This window comes from Diceros bicornis, chromosome 8 (genome assembly GCF_020826845.1).
Source record: "Diceros bicornis minor isolate mBicDic1 chromosome 8, mDicBic1.mat.cur, whole genome shotgun sequence".
In the NCBI taxonomy this organism is placed as follows: domain Eukaryota; kingdom Metazoa; phylum Chordata; class Mammalia; order Perissodactyla; family Rhinocerotidae; genus Diceros; species Diceros bicornis.
In genome coordinates, this window is record NC_080747.1 from 57,740,461 (window position 1) to 57,760,127 (window position 19,667).

The window sequence follows — 19,667 nt, forward strand, 5'->3', positions numbered from 1 at the left end:
CTTTCAGACTTGGAACCTTAGAGTCATCTTTGATTACGCACTCTCTCTTTCCCTCTGCCTGCAGTGAACCACTGACTCTGTTAAATGTTACCTCTGTGATATTGCTTGCATCTGTCTCTTTTCTAATCTTACTGTCATTGCTTCTGCTCAGGCCCTTATTTCCTCTTGCTTAGTCTCATCCAATAGCCTGTTATCTGGGGTCACTGCTTATAGTTGGTCATATGCAAACGCGTGCTATGCTTTTCTTTCCAGTTAATCTTATCATACCTGGCTGATAAGTTACCTCCTCATGTGGAAATGGTCAGTGGCACCTCTGTGCATCAAACAACATCCAAACCCCTGGGCCTGGCATTCAAGGCCCATTGCACAGTGGCTTAAAGTTAAGTAAGCAGCGGGGGCTGGCCCCGTGGCTTAGCGGTTAAGTGCACGCGCTCTGCTACTGGCGGCCCGGGTTCGGATCCCGGGCGTGCACCGACGCACCGCTTGTCTGGCCATGCTGAGGTGGTGTCCCACATACAGCAACTACAAGGATGTGTGACTATGACATACAACTATCTACTGGGGCTTTGGGGAGAAAAAGGGAAAAAAAAAAAAAAAGGAGGAGGATTGGCAATAGATGTTAGCTCAGGGCCGGTGTTCCTCAGCAAAAAGAGGAGGATTGGCGTGGATGCCAGCTCAGGGCTGATCTTCCTCACGAAAAGAAAAAAAAAAAAAGTTGAGTAAACAGCATTTCACGCTACCGTATCTGCACTACATTTCAGCAGCTACTTACCATTACTTGAATTTGCTGGGTGCTTCCCTCTGTCAGTGTCTTTGCCCTGAACATTCTCTCCGCTGGGAATATTCACTCTCCTTCTTCTTTAGACTTTCTGTTGAAATTCTGCCTATCCTTGAAGGCCCACATTCTTCTTGAAGCCTTCTCAACTTGAGATATTCTCTACTGACCTTGAACTCTGCAAGCACCTTTTTTGAGACTCCTCACATGCTGTTTATCTCTTTCTGCTTTGTGGTATAGTGTGTAGTACATGTCTTATTGCCTCTACTAGCTATACATTTCTTACATTTCTATACATTTCTTAAGGGCAGGACCCGTGTCTAATTCATTTAGATATCTTCTATTGTAGGGATGGACAAACTATGGCCCATGGAACAAATCTGACCTGCTGCCTGGTTTTATAAATAAAAATTTATTGGAATACAGCCATGCTCATTAGTTTATGTATTGTCTACGGCTACTTTCATGCTACAGTGGTAGAGTTGTAAGGTTGCAACAGAGATCGTATGGCCCACAGAGCATAAAATATTTACTATCTGCCCGTTTACAGAAAAAGTTTTCTGACCCTTGCACTGTAGTACTGGTTCTCAAAGTGGGCACTGGGGAGCCATGGGTATCCCCGAGACCTTTTCAGAAGGTTTGAAAGGTCTTAGGATTTTCTTCTTATCATTTGACCAAAATAACGTATCTCAACAGATTGAACACAGAAGCACACATGAGAATTCAGCTGTATTTCATTAAGCCATACATTAAAGAGATTTGTAAAAATGTGAAACAATGCTATTCTTTTCACGAAATTTTTTGTTTTAGAAAATATAGTTATTTTTCATAAAATACATTACTTATGTTAATATATAATGGGTTTATTAATGTTATTTAAGGTTAATAAATATTTTAGAAACTTTAGTTTTAATCCTAATATGGTAAATATTGATAGATATAACCCAGTTAAACACTCTTAATTTTAAGTGTGTAAAGGTATCCTGAGACCAAAATTTTGATCTCTGCTCCATTGTGTCTAGTAGAATGCCTTATCAATAAATGTTGCGTGAATGAATGAATAAGTAACAGAAACAAATGATTCAAATGTAAAATTAAATAAAGCACAGTGGTAATAATTGAGACTATTGAAAGGGAAGTATAAGTAAGAGCCATTAAGAAATGATGTCTACTATGTATTTGTGACTTTGATTTCCCCTTTGTCTTGCAGAGAACATTGTTGAGGCATAGAGGAGTGAGAATAATTTGAGGGAGTAAGAAGATGAGCTAGTCTTCCTGATCTTCTTTCTTTGCTGCTTTCTTGACAACTAGCAGTCAAGATGGGCTGGATTTTGCTATAGTGACAACTAACCCCAAACATCTCAGTTACTTAACACCACAGAAGTTTCTTACTCATACCACTCCATGTTTCATGTGGAACTTCAGGGAGCTCTGCTCAACATCGTTAGTCAGGATCCAGGCTAACAGAAGCCTTCTCTCAATACATGCTTCCACAATCATTGTGGCAGTGGGAAAGAGTTATAGTGACTCACAGGCTGCCTCTTCACCTTCTGCCCAGCAATGACACGTTACTTCCACTCACGTTTCCTTCGTCATAGTGAGCTATGTGTCCACACCTAACTTCAAAGAATTGTTATCCTACCATGTGCCCAGGAGGTGGAGATTCAGAAATATGTGGTGTGCAGCACTAATGACTACCACCCAGCCATAAGAGAAATTGTAGCCTTGACTTGTATACCCTTCTTGGCAAGGGCTGAGAGCAATGTGAAGCTATGCAGGACTGGTGTGCAAAAAATATTCTCCTCCTGCGTATTCTTATAGATGGAGGATGAGAGCTTTTCTCATAGTGAGAGAGGGCTGGGGTTACCAGTTCAAGTTCTACTGAAGAAGCACTGGGGGTTGTGGTTTTACAGGGAACTTCTGAGGTAGACTTGATTAATTTGAAACTGATGGAGAGTCTTCCATGCAGATACACAGTAAACCACTCTTATTAGACCAAACAATGTCTGGATTTCATTCTTGGAGACAACTGAAGATCTAACTACTTGAATTAGTGTGTCTGTACACATGTGAGTGAGAGAGCCTGGAGGAAAAGCAAATGTAATATTCTAGCTGCAGATATCAATTTCAAAGTTAATAATGAAATTTCTTCTTGGCAGCACGCAGTAGAATTTTACTTTGATGAAAATTGCTGGCAGAATCTTCAGAAATATGGCTTTTCTTTTTGCGGTGAACTGAATGTTTATGGTGTTTAGAATTATCCTGGTAATTCAGATCCCAATTCTACTCCTCTTAAAGCATCCTCCACCTCAGTAGCTCCTCATCCATCCCTTGTCAGGCCAAAGCCCCTGTCATCTTGGACTCCTCCCTGTCCTCCATCCTCCATACCCTTCTGCTGTTTACCTTCCTGTTCATTCCTGCCCTTCCCTGACTCTCGTACAAGCACTCTACTTTAGATCCTTGTCACCTCTTGTGTGAACTAGTTCCATATCCTCCTGTTTTCCCAACCTTCATTCCTACTCATTTAAATCCATCCTTCTCAATTGCCAGAAGAAACTAAATCACAAATGCAAACATATTACTTCCTCTGCTCAAAAACTTTTAGTTACAACTCCTTATGCTTTATATTCTCAAGCCTAAGCTCTCTAACCTTGCTAATATTTAGACTATCAAGCCGAAGTTCTCTAATCTGTGAGATGCCTCTTGACTTGGTCTCTGCTTAACTCTCCAGTCATCGCTTGACATTTCCACTCTGGTACTGCAAGCTCCAGTAATATTTGAATTCTCATAAACTTAGATTCCATGCCTTTCAATCTCTCTATCCCTTATTCATGCTGTTCCAGCTTCTCCCACTTGACCTGACTAAATTTAACCTATCCTTGAAGCTCTTATTTCCTCCAGGAGACTTTTTTTTTTATCTCTCTTTTTCTCTCCATCCCGCCAAAGCGCCTCTTCCTCATTTCTCCTCTCATACCAACCCCCCTCCCCATTGCTTTATCCTCACACCATAGTACAAATATGTTTCCTTCATTGTTGGTAAAGTGCTTGAAGAGCCTGAACCACATCTTTGAATCCCCATTGCCAAGCACAATGTCACACACTTAGTAGATGTTCAATAAATGTTGGACTGGACCAATTCATCCACCTGAGTCTTGCCATGGGTAAATTATTTGCTAACCATGCACTGCCAGTCACACTTACATCTCTTTTGTACCCACTAGGTTGGTATGGACAAGATATGCTCTCATCACCTTTAAGAGCTTAGTCAATCTGAAAACAAATAAGAGAGAAAATAGAATATGTAGCATCTACCTAACCAGAATGTGTAGGTTCTATTTGCCTGAGACAAATCTTATGAACAATAGGTAGTTCCATTTTTGTTTTTGACTATTAGGCACTCTTGGAAGGAATGATGACAAACTTCTCAAATTCGTCTGCATTTTCTTATTAGTATGACTTAAGTTTTCTTTCCTTCCTCCCTCCCTTCCTCCCTCCCTCCCTCCCTTCTTTTCTTTCTTTCTTTTTTTGTTGAGGGGTGGTGGTGGTGTAGGGAGCTGTTATTGGTCCATGAATTGTGATTCTTCTTACATATATTGGGGTTCTTTTGGAGAAAACTGTGATTTGTTCATCACTCAGGTTCTAACATAGTACCTGATGCACAGACATTTCATGAATATTTGTTGATCAAATGAACACTTAACCTGAAAATGACAGAAAAGACTGAAAAGAAAGGTAATATGGAAACCTGGAGCAGGACTAATTTTTTTGAACTTGTCAGATCATAGTCTTCACATAACCCAAAATCAACGAGTCTTGGTGACATGGGGAAGCCCTGCTGCTTTTCTGTTGCTGCTGATGATAGTGGAATTTTAGAATTGTATTCCTTGGCTAGGGCCTCTATTTCTTGCTGATTAGATCATTCTACCAAGGTAACTATGACCACTACCAACTGTCATTTATTCAACCTGGTGCCATCTCATTTAATCCCCATAAAACATTCAATGAAGTAATCATCACTGACTCCTTGTTATAGATGAAGATGCTGAGGCTCAATGAGGTTAAGTACTTATGGTGGTCAGTAGGGCTATTCACAGATGTTGGAGCTCTCTCTCCTTCTGGGCACATATGAGGACCCTACTTCTTCTCCCGGTTGAAGTTAGGAGTTAGGTGTGACCACATGACTTGCTTTGGCAAATGAAACATGAGCAGAAGTGATGAGTGTCATTCCCAGGGAAAGCTTTAGGAGCCAGTATATGCTCTACTACTCTCTTTTCCCCCAAACCAGTAGTGTTCTAGAGAGTGGCTGCTCCATGCATCTAGGTCTTGGCCTAAGGACAGAGATGCAGAACCAAAACCCTGTTAACATGAGTGAGAAATAGATCATTGTTGTTTTAAGCCATGAGAATCTGAGGTTGTTCTGTTACCGTAACCTTGCCTATCTGGCAGGGGGAGTATTTGAGGTCATCCAGTGAGTGGGTTTGAATTCAGGTGTGTAGACTTTCTATAACACGGTTACTTTTTATTTCTCTCTCTGCTACTTATTCTCTCTGCCCTCAGGTCTCCCTGCTTTAAGCCACAGATAGTGCTCTTGTCTGCCAACGAGAGGTGTGGACACTGATGACTCCGAGTTTTGTTGTTTCAAGTTAGAAAATGAAATTCCCGGTGTTTCTCGATGAGAAGCAACAAGTCAGCATTCAGAAGTGTAATTTTCTGGGATGGTTCTGTTTTCTAAGGCCCATTCTCATCAACCCCAGGAAACAGCTGGACCATACAAAGGATTATGGGCCTTGATCAGCTTTTGCCTCAGAGAGAGCCATACACTATGATGGGTTCTGCAAGTGGTAACCACGGTTACAAATCAAAGAGCAGTCTTGTTAGGTGAATGTAGAGGAGAGACTAATAGCATCCTTTTTGAGGAGGAAGCACAGGATAAATCCAATTATAATGACAAGTTTTTCCCTCAATAAATGTCGTACTTTAAAAATCAATTCTTCTAGCACACACTTAAGCTGGGGTCTGGATTTTAGGAATTGCTATAGGTGTCAAGGTTGAATCATTTTCCCAATTTCTAAAGGACATCTTTGAATAATTTTTGTCTTTGTTTCTAGAGAAGGGCCTCGAGCCTGTAAGAAAGTGGCATTTCCTCTTAACTAGCTAGTGGCTTACGCTGAGTAGGTTGTTACTATTATTTGTAATAATGTCAGTGATATTTGTGACTATTGTCTTCAGTAAGAATGGTTATTATCACCTTGGATTGGAAGTATACCTTCACCTTTAGTGGTGATAATTTGATTATATCCAGTTACAGTGGTAAAGTTTTGGGGTGTTATATTAATTCATTCACGTTGTCAATTCATTCATTCACTTAAATATTTTTAAGTACCGCTCTTTGGCCAGTGCTCAGCTAGGTGCTGGGAAAATACAATGAAGAAAGCAGACACAGTCCTCACCTTCAGAGACCTACTAGTTAGACCTGTTTTTACCAAGGGGAGAGTGATGCTTGTGATAAGCTGGTTCTCCTGAGCAGAGTGAGAAGTACTTGTTGAGAGAGTGGGTCACATCTGAAGGGCGAGAATGAGAACCTAGAGACCAACTAGGAGGTGATCAGGTCGTGAGAGATCTGACTCGGCCGTAGGAGTTCTGGTCAGAGGAATCAGAGAAAGGGCAACTTAACTGGTTCATGAGAGCTGGCTTAAAACAAATGTGTAGAGGAAAGTAGACTTTGCTTTAGTGCTTCAGAGAACAGAACCAGGCCCTGTGGGTGAACCTTTCAGGGAAGAAGATACTGACTTGAGACTCCTGATGTTTTAGATAAAGATTTGAATGTAATTTTTATTTTCATGATTCTATGATTCATGGATTTCAGTGATTTTCCAAGAAGATTAATGACCTGGTCAGGTTCAGGTTGGTAAAGCCCTGTTGGCAGGGATATGGTCCCATCCCTCTTGTATGTGGATGCAGGGTTTTCCCATCAAGGGACCTTTGTATTCCAGCTTCTTGGGAGGGAAGGAGGGCTGCAGGGACCAGCTCCCCAGGGCTAGAGAATTGTGAAAGGTAAAGCAAGGGATGCTACTTACGAAAATCTTTCGTTAAGCCTGGGAACATATGGGAGTGTATATTATTTCTAATAAGTTATGTGTATTTAAATGAAAGCCAGCTCTTTCTGAGCACGTGTGTGCTTTGGTTGGCACATACTCTTGGTTCATCCAGATGCTACTACTTACCTGGGAAATTGAAGTGGTTTACCTGTAGGAATGAGCTTTATCACAATGAAATGGATCACTTCATTAAGTGGCAAGTTTCCTCTCATCAAAAGTATATAAGCAGATATTAGGAGACTGGCTATGTCTGATGTTATAAGAGAAAGACTGCCTGGGAGAGAAGTGGCTTAGATGCTCTCCAGGTGTCCTTAAACTCTGTGATTCTATGAACCACGTCTGTAATAACATACCAAAACTTCCAGAGTATCTACCCTGTGGGGCATTTAAATTCATTGTACCCTCTGTATTATATTCCTGCTCTAGAGATAATGTACAATTGTGATAAAATTCCAGTAGTACAGTCCTGGAGGAATTTCTGAAGCTAAAGTTCTGATATTGATTCAGGTTATTACTGATATGAGTTTCTTTCTCATTCCCGGCTTCTTTTCTCTTCATCTTGGTTCAGCAGAAAATGGATTTTTTAGAAAGTACCTTTGTCCACTGATTTAAGCAATCTTTAAACAGCATAACTAGACCCAGTGAAGCATTTTGAGAGTCTGAGTCTTTTTTGTGGTTCTTTGAGGCTTCATACATTTTACCACTTGCTCTTTCCCACTCAATTCACCCTCCATACCACTTCAGTAGTAAATATGGAAATGCATGTATTGCCCTCAAGTCAGAATGACAGGTGCTAGAATGAACTGAGATCACAGTCTCCTCAGAAAATGTTAGAGATTACCTAACGAGCTTTCTGTCACCACGATGTAGCACACATAAGTAAGCTTGGGACGTACTGCATAGGTTTGTTTCTCAAGTAAGTAGTTACTAATGGCCTCTGCTCTCAGGGAGACGTTTAACGCTTTTTCTGTAAGCTCTCTAACTTTGGTTTGCCTGAAGTCCCTGCATACCCTCTGTGTGATGGATAACAGCTGCGGTCAGGCCTCAGTCCTCATTTCTTGTGTTGGCTCAGATGATTTCAACCCCCAGCTGCAACCACGCAGTTCTCTGAACTCATCTCCTTAGCCTGGAAAATTACAAATGGTGGGATCTTACCATGGTGATTGTAGTTCACAGTTTCCTAAGGATCTTGAATTCAGAGGGGATTTTTGCATGTGATTGCAGGCCAAAGGGAAAGAGAAGAAAACTAACATTTATTGAACATCGTGCAAAACACTTGCTAATGTGTTTCTGGCTTAATCCTTAGTGCAATCCTGTAAGGGATTACTAGTCCCATTTTATAATCTTTTCTTACTCTAATTTTGTCTTCTTTCCATGCTATCATGCTAACATAAATGATCTCTTGAATTCCTTTTATATTTTTCCTTATGGACCTATTAGGTTCATCTGAGAGAGGTACGGTATGAGCCAACACCCTGTACCCCCCACCCACCAGCCAGAAAAATGGTGGCCGTGGCAGTTGATGTCATGCAGGTCTGTGTCATGGAATTAAATATCCTTGCCCTTGGGATTTCTTAGAACTAGATGATAAGATATGATTTAGGAAGAAGACAGTATCAACTCAGAATTGCAAGTGTCTCGGTTCAGCTTGGGCTCTTCAATAAGAAGGAAATCCTGGGCCCACTTTAATTCCAGAGTAACTCTAGGATTGCTTGAGGCCTCAAAGCTGTCACACCATTTGGAACCTAGCTGTCACGTTGGCTGAGTTGTGTAATAACCCTCTGCACACCAGGAAAGGTGCTGCACCCTGTCTTTGCTCTCAGACTTATGGTGCTTAAATGTGGAGAACCTTCAGGCCACTTGGGTGATAGAGGCTTTATGGGCCCAGAGGTGTCTGTGCCCTTTTTTCCTGGAGGCTGCTCTCTGAGTTGTGGGTGACCTGTGATCACCGATTGCCCAGTGTATGTCACCTAATTGGATGTGCATCAGCAAGGCCATGAGGGTTTACTGCATGAGAAAGCCAATTTGAGTGGCTTTTCTCCAGGTCACATTTTGTGGCTCATAAATCAAGAGCAGGGAGGAGGGGCTGCATTTGTAACTGGAGGCCCAGCAAATGTATCTATTAATCTTTTAAAGTTTTATGTCTGTGTCTACATCTATACCTCTAGCTAAACCTATAGCTGTGCCTATACCATCTATATCTGTATTGACATTGATATCGACATCCATCTCTGTATATTTATTGCTGCAGATGTAGGACTATGTTAAATGGCTTGCTTTTCTGCACATACTTTTTTCTTTTCCGTATACTTTTTAGGTATAAAGGTTTATGTTGACTAAAGCTACAGATGTGGATCTTTGATAATACAGACAGACCCTTCAGAAAAAATTTCCCTTGCCATAATTTAAAAAATAGTATAAATGTTATTTCATGGAGCATGTTAAAACTTTTTAAAAATTGATTTTAAATTCTTTTAAGATTTTGATCTCTGTATTTATAGTAAAAATGGATTTAATTAAATCTTCCAAGGTTGTTTGCTAGTCAGTAGTGTTTCAACTTAATCTCAGGTGATTAGAAATAATAAAAGTAGATTTAATTAACATTTATCATATGATAAATAGACATATGTATTACATTTTTATTAAAGTATTATGTGCAAATGGTTTATGAAATTGAAGAGCACAGAAGGACTTCTAATGAAAAACAAACTTCTATGCTTCATCTTCCTTGTTCCCAGGCCTGCCCTTGTAACAATCACTTTTAATTTAAATTGTTTCTAATTTTTTTCTTTTAGTTTTGTTATGGTTGTCTTCATATCTCTATATAATAAACTTATCTTGCTATCTCTGATTTATCAATCTTAGATGTTGTCTATTAATGTTTTCTTTGCTAAAAATGATTTTACCTATTTTGTACAAACATTTTTCTTTCCTCCAAATATGTTTGTATCATTATTCTTAGTTCCATTATTAACTACATTTGTAATTTTAGGTAATAAACGTATGCTTTTGTTTCTTTTTGTAGCAAGTATTGGCAGGGTCTTTTGACTTCTTACCTGGTAAGAAAAGAATATTAGCTTCCCTACCCTTACTTGCCCTTCTCTTCGCTGCTTTCAACTTCAGACTTTTGTCATTGGTACTTCTACTATTTATTGTCAATATCAGTTAGATTTACATTCTTATCTCTATCTATAAACGCGTTCTGTGCTTTCTCTATCAGTTGATTATAAAGTTGGAAACCCATAAATAGCATAATATTATTATGACTATAGTTTGCTCTAAAGCTATGTATGTGTTATAATTACATTTTCTTCCTTGTACAGTTTTTTTTTTTTTAACCTGGAGTTTTAAATTGCATTTTTTCGAATGACCTATTGTTACTATATTCCCAAGCTCTTACAGTTGGAGGTCACCTCTCTCTTTTTCAGTTTACTCCATTTTGCTAAATCACACTTCAAGTAACTTTATATGAAAGGCATATAAAGGTTGACGTCTTTTAGGGTTATTTTTGGCCTGAAAGTTTGTTTATTGTTTTTTAACACTTGATTGATTGTTTGAATGAGTATAGAATTATAGGTTGAAAATAGTTTTTCTTCCAGAATGTTGAAAGAATGTTTCTATTCTCTTCTACCATTTTGTGTTCCTTAACAGAATGCTTCATTTTCCTCTCTAGATAGAAAATTTTAGGATATTCTCTTCATTCTTGGTGTTGTGAAATTTCACAATGATTCATGTACATCCAGGGCTGGATTTTTGTGGGTGTGGTTTGTTTTGTTTATTTTTGCCTTAGAGACCCTTGTGATTTGAAGAAACATGTCCTTTAGCTCCCAGATGTTCTCTTTAACACGTTTTCTTCTCCATTTTCCTTGTTTTGGCTTAGTAGAATTCCTCATAGTCAGATATTGGCTTTCCTGGGTTGACCCTCTGTACCCCTGATCTTTTCTCTCATATTTTCTGGTTCTTTGTCCTCCTCTCCCTTTATTTTTTTGGAAGATTTTCTTGATTTTATTTTCTAGCCATTATATTATTTTATTTTTTTTTGTAATCATATATAGTCTTTAAAAGTAATTGTAACTCTAAAACATTTTCCTTGTTCTATTTGTCATAACATCCTGTCTGTGTTTTATGGATACAGTGTCCTCTCAAATCTCTCTGCCAGCTAGTAAGAATTTTTATTTAAATTTCCTAAATTATATTTCTTTTATTGAAGTTTTTGTTGTTGTTGTGTGTTTTAGTCTTGAGCTTCCTCTCTTAAATGTCTGATGATCCTCAATTGTCCATTTATATTTAAGAAAGAGGATTTGTTTTCGAACGAATAGGAAACATTATCGTGAGGTGTCTCCTAAATTCTAGAATTCAGAAGACTTTGCTCTAGGTACAAACACCTGCACTAATTGTCCCAATTTTTTCCGAATACTTGTTTAGCAAAGAGCCTTGTGGTGTAAATGCCTTGGCTGCTGGATGTTCTGCCCACTGGGGTGGTGTTAAACTTTCTGTGCATAGAATTTCCGTGAACTCATCCCTTTCGGCTTACATCTTACTTGGGCCTCCGTTATACTTGACTTCTAGGATGGAGCTTCTTCAGAGTTTTGCAGAGAAGATCTTCTCTTTTTTCACTACATGCCTCTCCTGCACATATTTTACACTGCAATTTCCATATAGTATAAATAGTATCAGGTTCTAATACCCTATTTGTTCTTCTTCCAGAAAGTTTTTGAAATCTCTTGTCTCTGTTGGTCTTCTACCAGTTCTTTTAATTGATGTGGCTTTATACTTTTTTGTTTTTGGTATTTTTTAAATCTCTCATTTTAAAAGTATCTAGGAAAAGAGAGAGGAAACTCATTTGCTAAGTCATATACTAAGTTGAACTGGTAGCCTTCTTAAATTATTTTAAATTTAGACACAATCAAGTCAGAGAATTCTTCCATTAGTTTGAATTAGCAAAATTTTACTATTTCTTGGATCTGGTGTCTACACATAGATGCAAGAGAATAGGCCCATCATATGAAATCAGACACTGGTGCATGTGCTTGGAATGATGTGGCTGCAGGAACCTACTAAAATTCCTCCTTAACTTGACTTAGGAGCATTTAGTTAAATAACTTTGGGTCAATGCCTATTTGGAATGAAGGCTGTGAGATGCTCATTTACTTCTGCCATTGGTCTTTCCCACTTACCCTTTTACTAGTTAGCATAGCCTTGCTGATGGTCGTGTTCTTTTCTTTTTCTATTTTTGTGAGATAAAACAGATTACTTTATATACTTCCACCTATATCTTTGGACAGAATAACTTTTTGCTCATAGTTTTATATTGTGTGTGTGTGTGTGTGTGTGTGTGTGTGTCTGCGCAGGTGAGACATAGAGAGAGAACTTTTATGGAATCACAAATACTATATTAATCACAAGGACTGTAGAGTCCTTTAAGTACTTTGTGGGGACTTTTTTATTTGATAAGTTTTCCAGTCCTTGTTTGTTTCTGAGTGTTTCCTCAGCTGAGTTGAGATTTTTTTAAATGTCTTTTTTCTATGTGTGTGTGTGTGTGTGCAGAGAGAAAGAAAATGAAATGCTTTAAAAAAAAAAAATTAAACTACGTATTTTAGATCATAATAAAAATTAAATGTCCAGTGCAATATTGTTAGAATGGGAGTCACTATGGTTAGAGCATTTTGCTTTTGCTGGTTGAAATGTAAAAAGAATTAGAAGAGATGAACCTTGTGTATTTGACGTGGAGATGTCTAAGACCTAACACTGAATCTTGGGAAAAGCCCACAGAGTACTCAGAAAATTCAAAACCAGGAGAGAAGGAGGTCAAGGAAATTGAGGTTGGATAGATTATCAAGGGGCACGTGGATAGCAGAGGTCTCAGAAGGGTTGAGAATGATCTTTAAAGGAAGAATAGTATTTGTGAGGGCTCATAGGCATAGGTGTCTGTTATGCTGTGGTTTGGCCTCTGCAGACTTCCAGCTCTCCCTATAAGGATATCTTCTCCATTATCTTTGTCCCATACATTAGTGATGACTTCAGCTTTTGGCTAGAACTTTACTCACATGCTTTGATAGTTATCTGGATCTTTTGATGTCTTCTTCCTTCTTCCAAATTTGCTTCACTTTCCAAGCCAATCACATTCTTTGAGTTATTTCAGTTCCTGTAGACTTTTCTCTACCCAAGGCTCTCCTTTCCTTTCACTGGGGTCCTGATCCTGTCCCTTATATCTCCTCTTATTGTCACTTCCTGATTCTTCCTTCACAGGGGGTTTCTCTTTCTTCCCTTTATTGCTTCTCACCTCTGTTCCCACTGCGGCCTGACAGGCTTTTAGCCATTTTGGCAGAGTCTTTCCATTCTGTTAGTTCTGGGCCAGCTACAAACTTGTTCCTTATTTACTCGTAGGCTTTCCAAGTCTGAAGGCTCTTGGAGTGTGTACACAGCATCTCCCTCCATAGGAAATGGACTTTGAACGGTAGTATTTATAGTAGTAACTCCAAATGGAGGTAAAATGATACCCCATTGCTGTTATTCATTCATTCACAAATATTTATTAAATACCACTAGTGCCAAGCTCTGAGGCTATAGCTGTGAACAAGAGAAACCAAGGGCCTTGGCTCTGGGCTTTTGGAATTTACATTATATTAAATCATGAACAAACGAACAACAAAAACCCTCTAAACAAACCAATTAAAAATGAAACAGGCAAAAATATTCAAAGTGAGGGGCCGGCCCGGTGGCGCAAGCGGTTAAGTGCGCGCTCCGCTGCGGCAGCCCGGGGTTCGCTGGTTCGGATCCCGGGCGCGCACCGACGCACTGCTTGGTAAGCCATGCTGTGGCGGCGTCCCATATAAAGTGGAGGAAGATGGGCACCGATGTTAGCCCAGGGCCGTCTTCCTCAGCAAAAAAAAAAAAAAGAAGAGGATTGGCGGATGTTAGCTCAGGGCTGATCTCCTCACAAAAAAAAAAAAAAAAAAAAAAAATATTCAAAGTGATTTTCTCTTAGTTATGAAATTCCTTCAAAGAGCTCCTTCTGACAATATTTTTAACTTTCCTTAGTCTAATATTTACATTTTAAATATTTCTGTATTTTATTTGGAGGTGGGGAATGAAAATGGGTTGGAGATCTTAATGACATGCTTTTATTTATTATAATTTTTGATAGGGATAGTTCTTGATATTCTGTTGCCATGGAAGACTAGGAAACTGGTCTGACAAAATCCAAGCTTATATTTTAGCAACTCCTTCTAGATTTTCTCAAACTCGTTGCAAGTATCCCAATTGATTTATTCTCTTTGTCCCATTATATTCCTGTTTTCAGCAGTTGAGATGGGAAGAAATTGCAGTTGGAGTAACTTGAAATGTGGGAAAACCAATATGGAAATAATGAAGAATTGGCTGTATGTACTTTGTGGAATTTTACAAACACTTGGCTATGACTATGAATTAGGACATTCAGAAGCATGTGGCATTATTGCTTTTATAATTACATTGGTATTGCTTTTAGCATCCTTTCTTCTTTCTCACAGAGCTGTGGTTTTGGGCTACTATTTAATCACAGTGGCAAACAGAGTAGCTGAGTTCAATATTTTTCTCCCTTTTTTTCTTTATGAAAATGAAAAAACAAAGAAATGCAAACTCCATCTTTGGGAACAGCCAAATTGAAAACCAAGAACATTTCTGTCTTAAACATCCTTAGTTATATTATATTGCACATAATTGTCATGGAAATAGAATATATTCTTTGTGGTTGTACATTACATTTTCTCTTCATTAGAAATGATGAAGTTTATTTGTTAATTTTTGTAAATAACATAGGCCAATTTTTTCTCAGAGGCAGTGGGATTAGTATTAAGAGATCCTGGTTTAAGTTATGATTTTTACCACTTGCTGTGTGACCTTGAACTTAACCTCCTTGAAGTCCGTTTTGTTTATGTATAAAGTGGTAATAATAATACTAGCTGCAAAGTATTTATTTGAGGATTACGTAAGATAACGTAAATTAAAGTACCTAGTACTCAAAAATGTTAGTTGACCCTTAATCTTAGTTATAGACATTTTCTAGTAGATTTATTATGTCAACAAAGGGAGAAAAAAGAATATCAGTGAGTCAGTGGAGTACAGAACACATTAGCATGCATTATTCTGAAACTACATTTTTTATTAGTTTTGTGGTTTCAAGCCGTGCAAATCAGACCCATACCTCTGAATTTTCTGACATTAACACCCAGATTCACTTATGTGTCTGTTATATGTAAGTTACCTTAGTTATTTTTCATGCTAAAAATATTATTTAATTATTATTAAAAAATAAGGGCCGGCCCCATGGCTTAGCGGTTAAGTGTGCGCGCTCCGCTACTGGCAGCCTGTGTTCGGATCCTGGGCGCGCACCGACACACCGCTTGTCCGGCCATGCTGAGGCTGCGTCCCACATACAGCAACTAGCAGGATGTGCAACTATGACATACAATTACCTACTGGGGCTTTGGGGAAAAAAGAGGAGGATTGGCAATAGATGTTAGCGCAGAGCTGGTTTGGTCTTCCTCAGCAAAAAGAGGAAGATTAGCATGGATGTTAGCTCAGGGCTGATCTTCCTCACAAAAAAAAAAAAAAAGAAAAAGAAAAAAAAAAAGGACTTTGGCTTTAAAAAATAAAAGACCAATTTATTTCATAGGCCAGTTGATCTTTGTTTTAGCTTGTTCCTAGGTTCTCTATTGGTTCATTATAAAGGTACGAGGTGGGGGAGAGAGTTTATGTATCATTACATTATATATATATTTACATTTTTATCTACTATGTACGCATGTAAATATCATGCTCTTTCTATGCTGTACATTCTCCTCACCCCTTTATATTGTGTCTAATAGATATAATTGCAAAGAACTTTATGAATTGCTACATGTGTGCTAAAGAATAACAATGTTTTCAAACTTGATACAGAATGCAATTAATTTTTATAGAAGACAGTATGTACCTGCCAAGTGGGTACTTTGAAAATGAAATTGTTTTTGATGGTGTGAAACTGCTTGAAAATGTATTTCTCCAAAGCTTTCTTTTTCTTATGGCCAGAAAAGAGTGATATGGAAATTAATTATAATTATACACTCGAGGCTGGTTCTTCTTCTTCTCTTGTGAAAATCAAGCTTAAAAAAACAAAGTTTGTTTGGACCAAGAACAGTTATAAGACATTTGTGTGCCCTGGGTTTTAAATGGAAAGGGCCTACTAGTGGTAGCTTTGAATAAATGAATCTCCACCTGCAAAAGAAGTAGCACACTTTAGGTTACTCTTGCTGTGTCACAGAGCTCTGACACCTTTTTCACCTTTTTAGTAGAAGGTGACATTTTTCTCTAGTAATCCCACTCACTCAGGATTACAGTATAATAAGTTTACATTATAGGCCAAAAGTCTAAATAGAAAGCACTGATTTATTCTGACAATGTGTCTTATTGATTTGAGGTGCAAAATATCCACAGTAGAACATTGTTAGGGACTACTTGTGTAACAGCTTCCAGGGTTTGCTAAAATGCCAGACACAAATTTCTGATTCCCAGATATAATCTGGTTTGTAATCTCTTTTGGCTCTTGTCCTTGTTTTCTTTGATTTGGGTGATATATTTCTGGAAAAGGCTGATTAAACAATGAGTTTCCAAAGAAACTTATGTATTTATTTGATTGTGTAGGGGAGGATTTAGAGGAAAACCAAGTATGATCCCTTTTGTGTGTTTATGTGGCGAGGATGCTAATTTAATAATTTGCTTGAGATGTCATGGTTTGGAACAGTGGCTTGGAGGAGGGCAAGGTTATCAGAACTACCCCTCTGGCTACTATATATTTTTTTTTTAGTTCGGATTCCTGCTGGACACACTCTTGTATTAAGAAAACTGGTTTATTTTTCAAACATTAGCATGCTTCAGAATCACTTTGAAGGTTTGTTAAAGCCCGCATTGCTGGGTCCTATACCCAGAGTTTTGATATAGTTGGTCTGGGGTGAGTCCCAAGAATTTGCATTTCTAACAAGTACTCAGGTAATGCTGATGCTATTGGTCTGGGGAGCACACTTTGGGAACCACTGCTTTGGGAAACATTTGTGTCTGGTTCAAGGTGTTAGGGTGTAGGGTTGGGGAGTTTGCTAGGGAGAGAGGTGGGAAAAGATTGAAGACTGCTTATCATCTTGCTTAGGGTTTTTACCCAGAAGAATTGACTTTCGAATTCTTCCACTGTGTTACAAAGTTAAACATCAGTGAAGCTGTTAATATTACTTTTATTAATGAGAATCAGATAAGGTTAGGAGGGACAATAGATTTGATTGTTTCTTAACAGTGGCCTACTCTTCCTTACCTGGACCTATGCCTTTCTTTGCCCCCCATATAGTACAAATATAGATAGCTATGATATAACTGTCTCTTAGAAATAAGAGAAATGATGAGACAGTGTATGAGGATTCTTGGAAGAGTTATGACATCAATCAAGATTACCTTATAATAAAAACTTTATTTATTTGACTTCTATCTATTCAGATTTTGCAGCAGTTAGGACAGTGGTTGGGTTGAAATGTATTTTTGCGGTATTTATAGAGCCTCCAAAGCAAGTCAGTGAGTTTAGGATATTGCCCAGGAAATTTAAATTACTTAATGAAAAACTGCTTTCAAATTATTTCAGTACTGCCACTTACATACAATTGATTTATAATTAGAAATCAGCTTTATCTGTTTATTTACATAAGCTACTTTTAACTTATGATTAGAATTGCTAATGCTTCATTGCCTTGGGAATATATGGTTCAGATTTCTTTACTTATTCAGGTAGAATTTTCACTCAGATAGTCCAAGTAACTGGTTTTGTTTTTTAATGTAAAGTGTAAAATTATACCTACCCATCATTTCCAGTTAGTTTCAAGCCTAGTATTATTTAGGGGCATTCGTGTTTGTACCTGGCATCTTTTGTGTTGCGTGGACACTGGAAACCTGGTATGCAGTTCACAGAAGAAACTGTGGCCCTCAAAGAGTTTCTTTTAATTTTGCTCATAAAGCAGTTTTTCAGATGTTACTTTCCTTTGAAAAATGCCCTGTACTCAAATTTTCCTAGAATAAAACATCCCACAAGGTAAAGGGTTTAAGAGATCTAGGCCATGCTTGCTCAATGAAATGCAGCAGAGTGGAAAATTCCATCTTGCCAGCTCAAGAAAATTATGATTTTTCTAATCTAGTAGTTAAAGACAATTATATTATTTAAAAAGCTGCTGTTATATAGACATTAAATTATTAGAAGTAGATTTTAGTCTTTCGTAAAATTATGTGTTGAAGTTTCTATCTGAAGGAATTAAAGTCTGTAATCTAAAGAATTACTTGGAAGAAAAAGTGAAGATATTTTCGAACTTCTGTGCTTGTTTTTCAACCCTTGTCCTCTTGGTGAAGACCAGCCTGAGTCAGATCATTGAGGATTAATGATGAATGCATTACTCAGCACCCTGCAAGGGTTGGGTCAAACACCCTGGCTTTGAGAAGTTACTGTTTTGCTTAGTAAGCCTAGAAATTTCAAGTCCAACCACAGAATGAAAGTTCAGTATTCTGTTGATTAACATAGTCTACCTGAAAATAGTCTATCACTCTTCTAGATGTCCCTCTTCTCTGTTCTTACATAATGGTTTCTGAAGTCATTGGCTGGATTGCCATGGGTTTTACCTACAGCAGCTATATGGCCAGAGGGTTTGGTCCCTGTGAAGTATTCCTGATGGAACCCATCCCTTGACTAGAGTGAGAATTTATTTGTTAAGGAGGAAGAAGGGGTATGCTTATTTTAGTCTGGCAAATGGAAAACAGGAAGTAAGGGACCCCGTGACAACACTACTTTGAGGCAAAGAATGGAGATTCTGGGTCAGGAGAAATATTCCTGATTAAAGTGATAGCCAGAGAAAGGAATGCAGATGGCTTTTTGGGTTGATCAGAGTGAGTGGGGCCCTAGGAAGGACTGCAGAGGCCTTGGGGAAATGAGGTCCAGGCCTGGTCCTGGGGCCGCCTCTGCTGACATGAGGTAAGAGCCCCTCTCTGCAGGGAATGGGGAAAGGAAAGGACACCAGGTAGATTAGATAAAGGGCAGTGACAAAAAGCAAACCAAACAAGGAGTAAATTTATTTTAATGTTTATTGTTTTAGACGTTTCTTTCAAACTTTAACTTATCCTGAAATACAGCCAGTCAGTTAGACTTAAACATGATATTTGGGATTTTACATACTTTACCATGTTTGTGCACCAACCTGGCATCTGGAAAACTCTTCAGGAGATTTCTAACATGGCTAAAGCATCATCACCATGCCCATCATCATCTACTAGTGTTTATGAAGTAGACAACCAAAGTCTTTGTGTTTTTGAAAAGAAGTCTTTAATTTGGGTTCACTTTTGTTTTCCCAGGTAGCCCAGCCATGACCCACAGGAATCTGACTTCCTCCAGTTTGAATGACATTTCTGATAAACCAGAGAAAGACCAGGTAAGCAAAGAATTCTTGCTTCTTCGAAATGTAAGATTAAATGTATATCTAGAAGACACTGGGAAAAGATTAGAAATGATGGTTCCCTAATTTAAAATGAACCAATATGTGTAGATGAGGGGTTTTGCGCTTTCTCTGAGGGAAGGGGAAGCAGTATGTGAAAGGATTTGAAGTTCAGAAGATAAGAATGAAAGTCTTGACTTCTGCCAGTACAGATGTATTCTCTCGGGAATTTAAATCTTGAAGCTGTAGTTGTCTCAACTTTAAGATAGTAATAATAATCCCTACCTTAGGGTTATTGTGAGGATTACCTGAGATAATTTATGA

At 38.3% G+C, this 19,667-nt stretch overlaps 1 protein-coding gene across 1 annotated transcript in view; it reads left to right on the forward strand.

The window, feature by feature from the left end:
- SLC4A4 (solute carrier family 4 member 4) overlaps nt 1-19,667 on the forward strand; it is a 271,080-nt gene that overhangs the window by 117,516 nt on the left and 133,897 nt on the right. Inside the window, exon 6 of the mRNA XM_058547242.1 lies at nt 19,264-19,340. Coding sequence (XP_058403225.1) covers nt 19,264-19,340 — 77 coding nt within the window. The remainder of the gene's footprint in view (nt 1-19,263; nt 19,341-19,667) is intronic.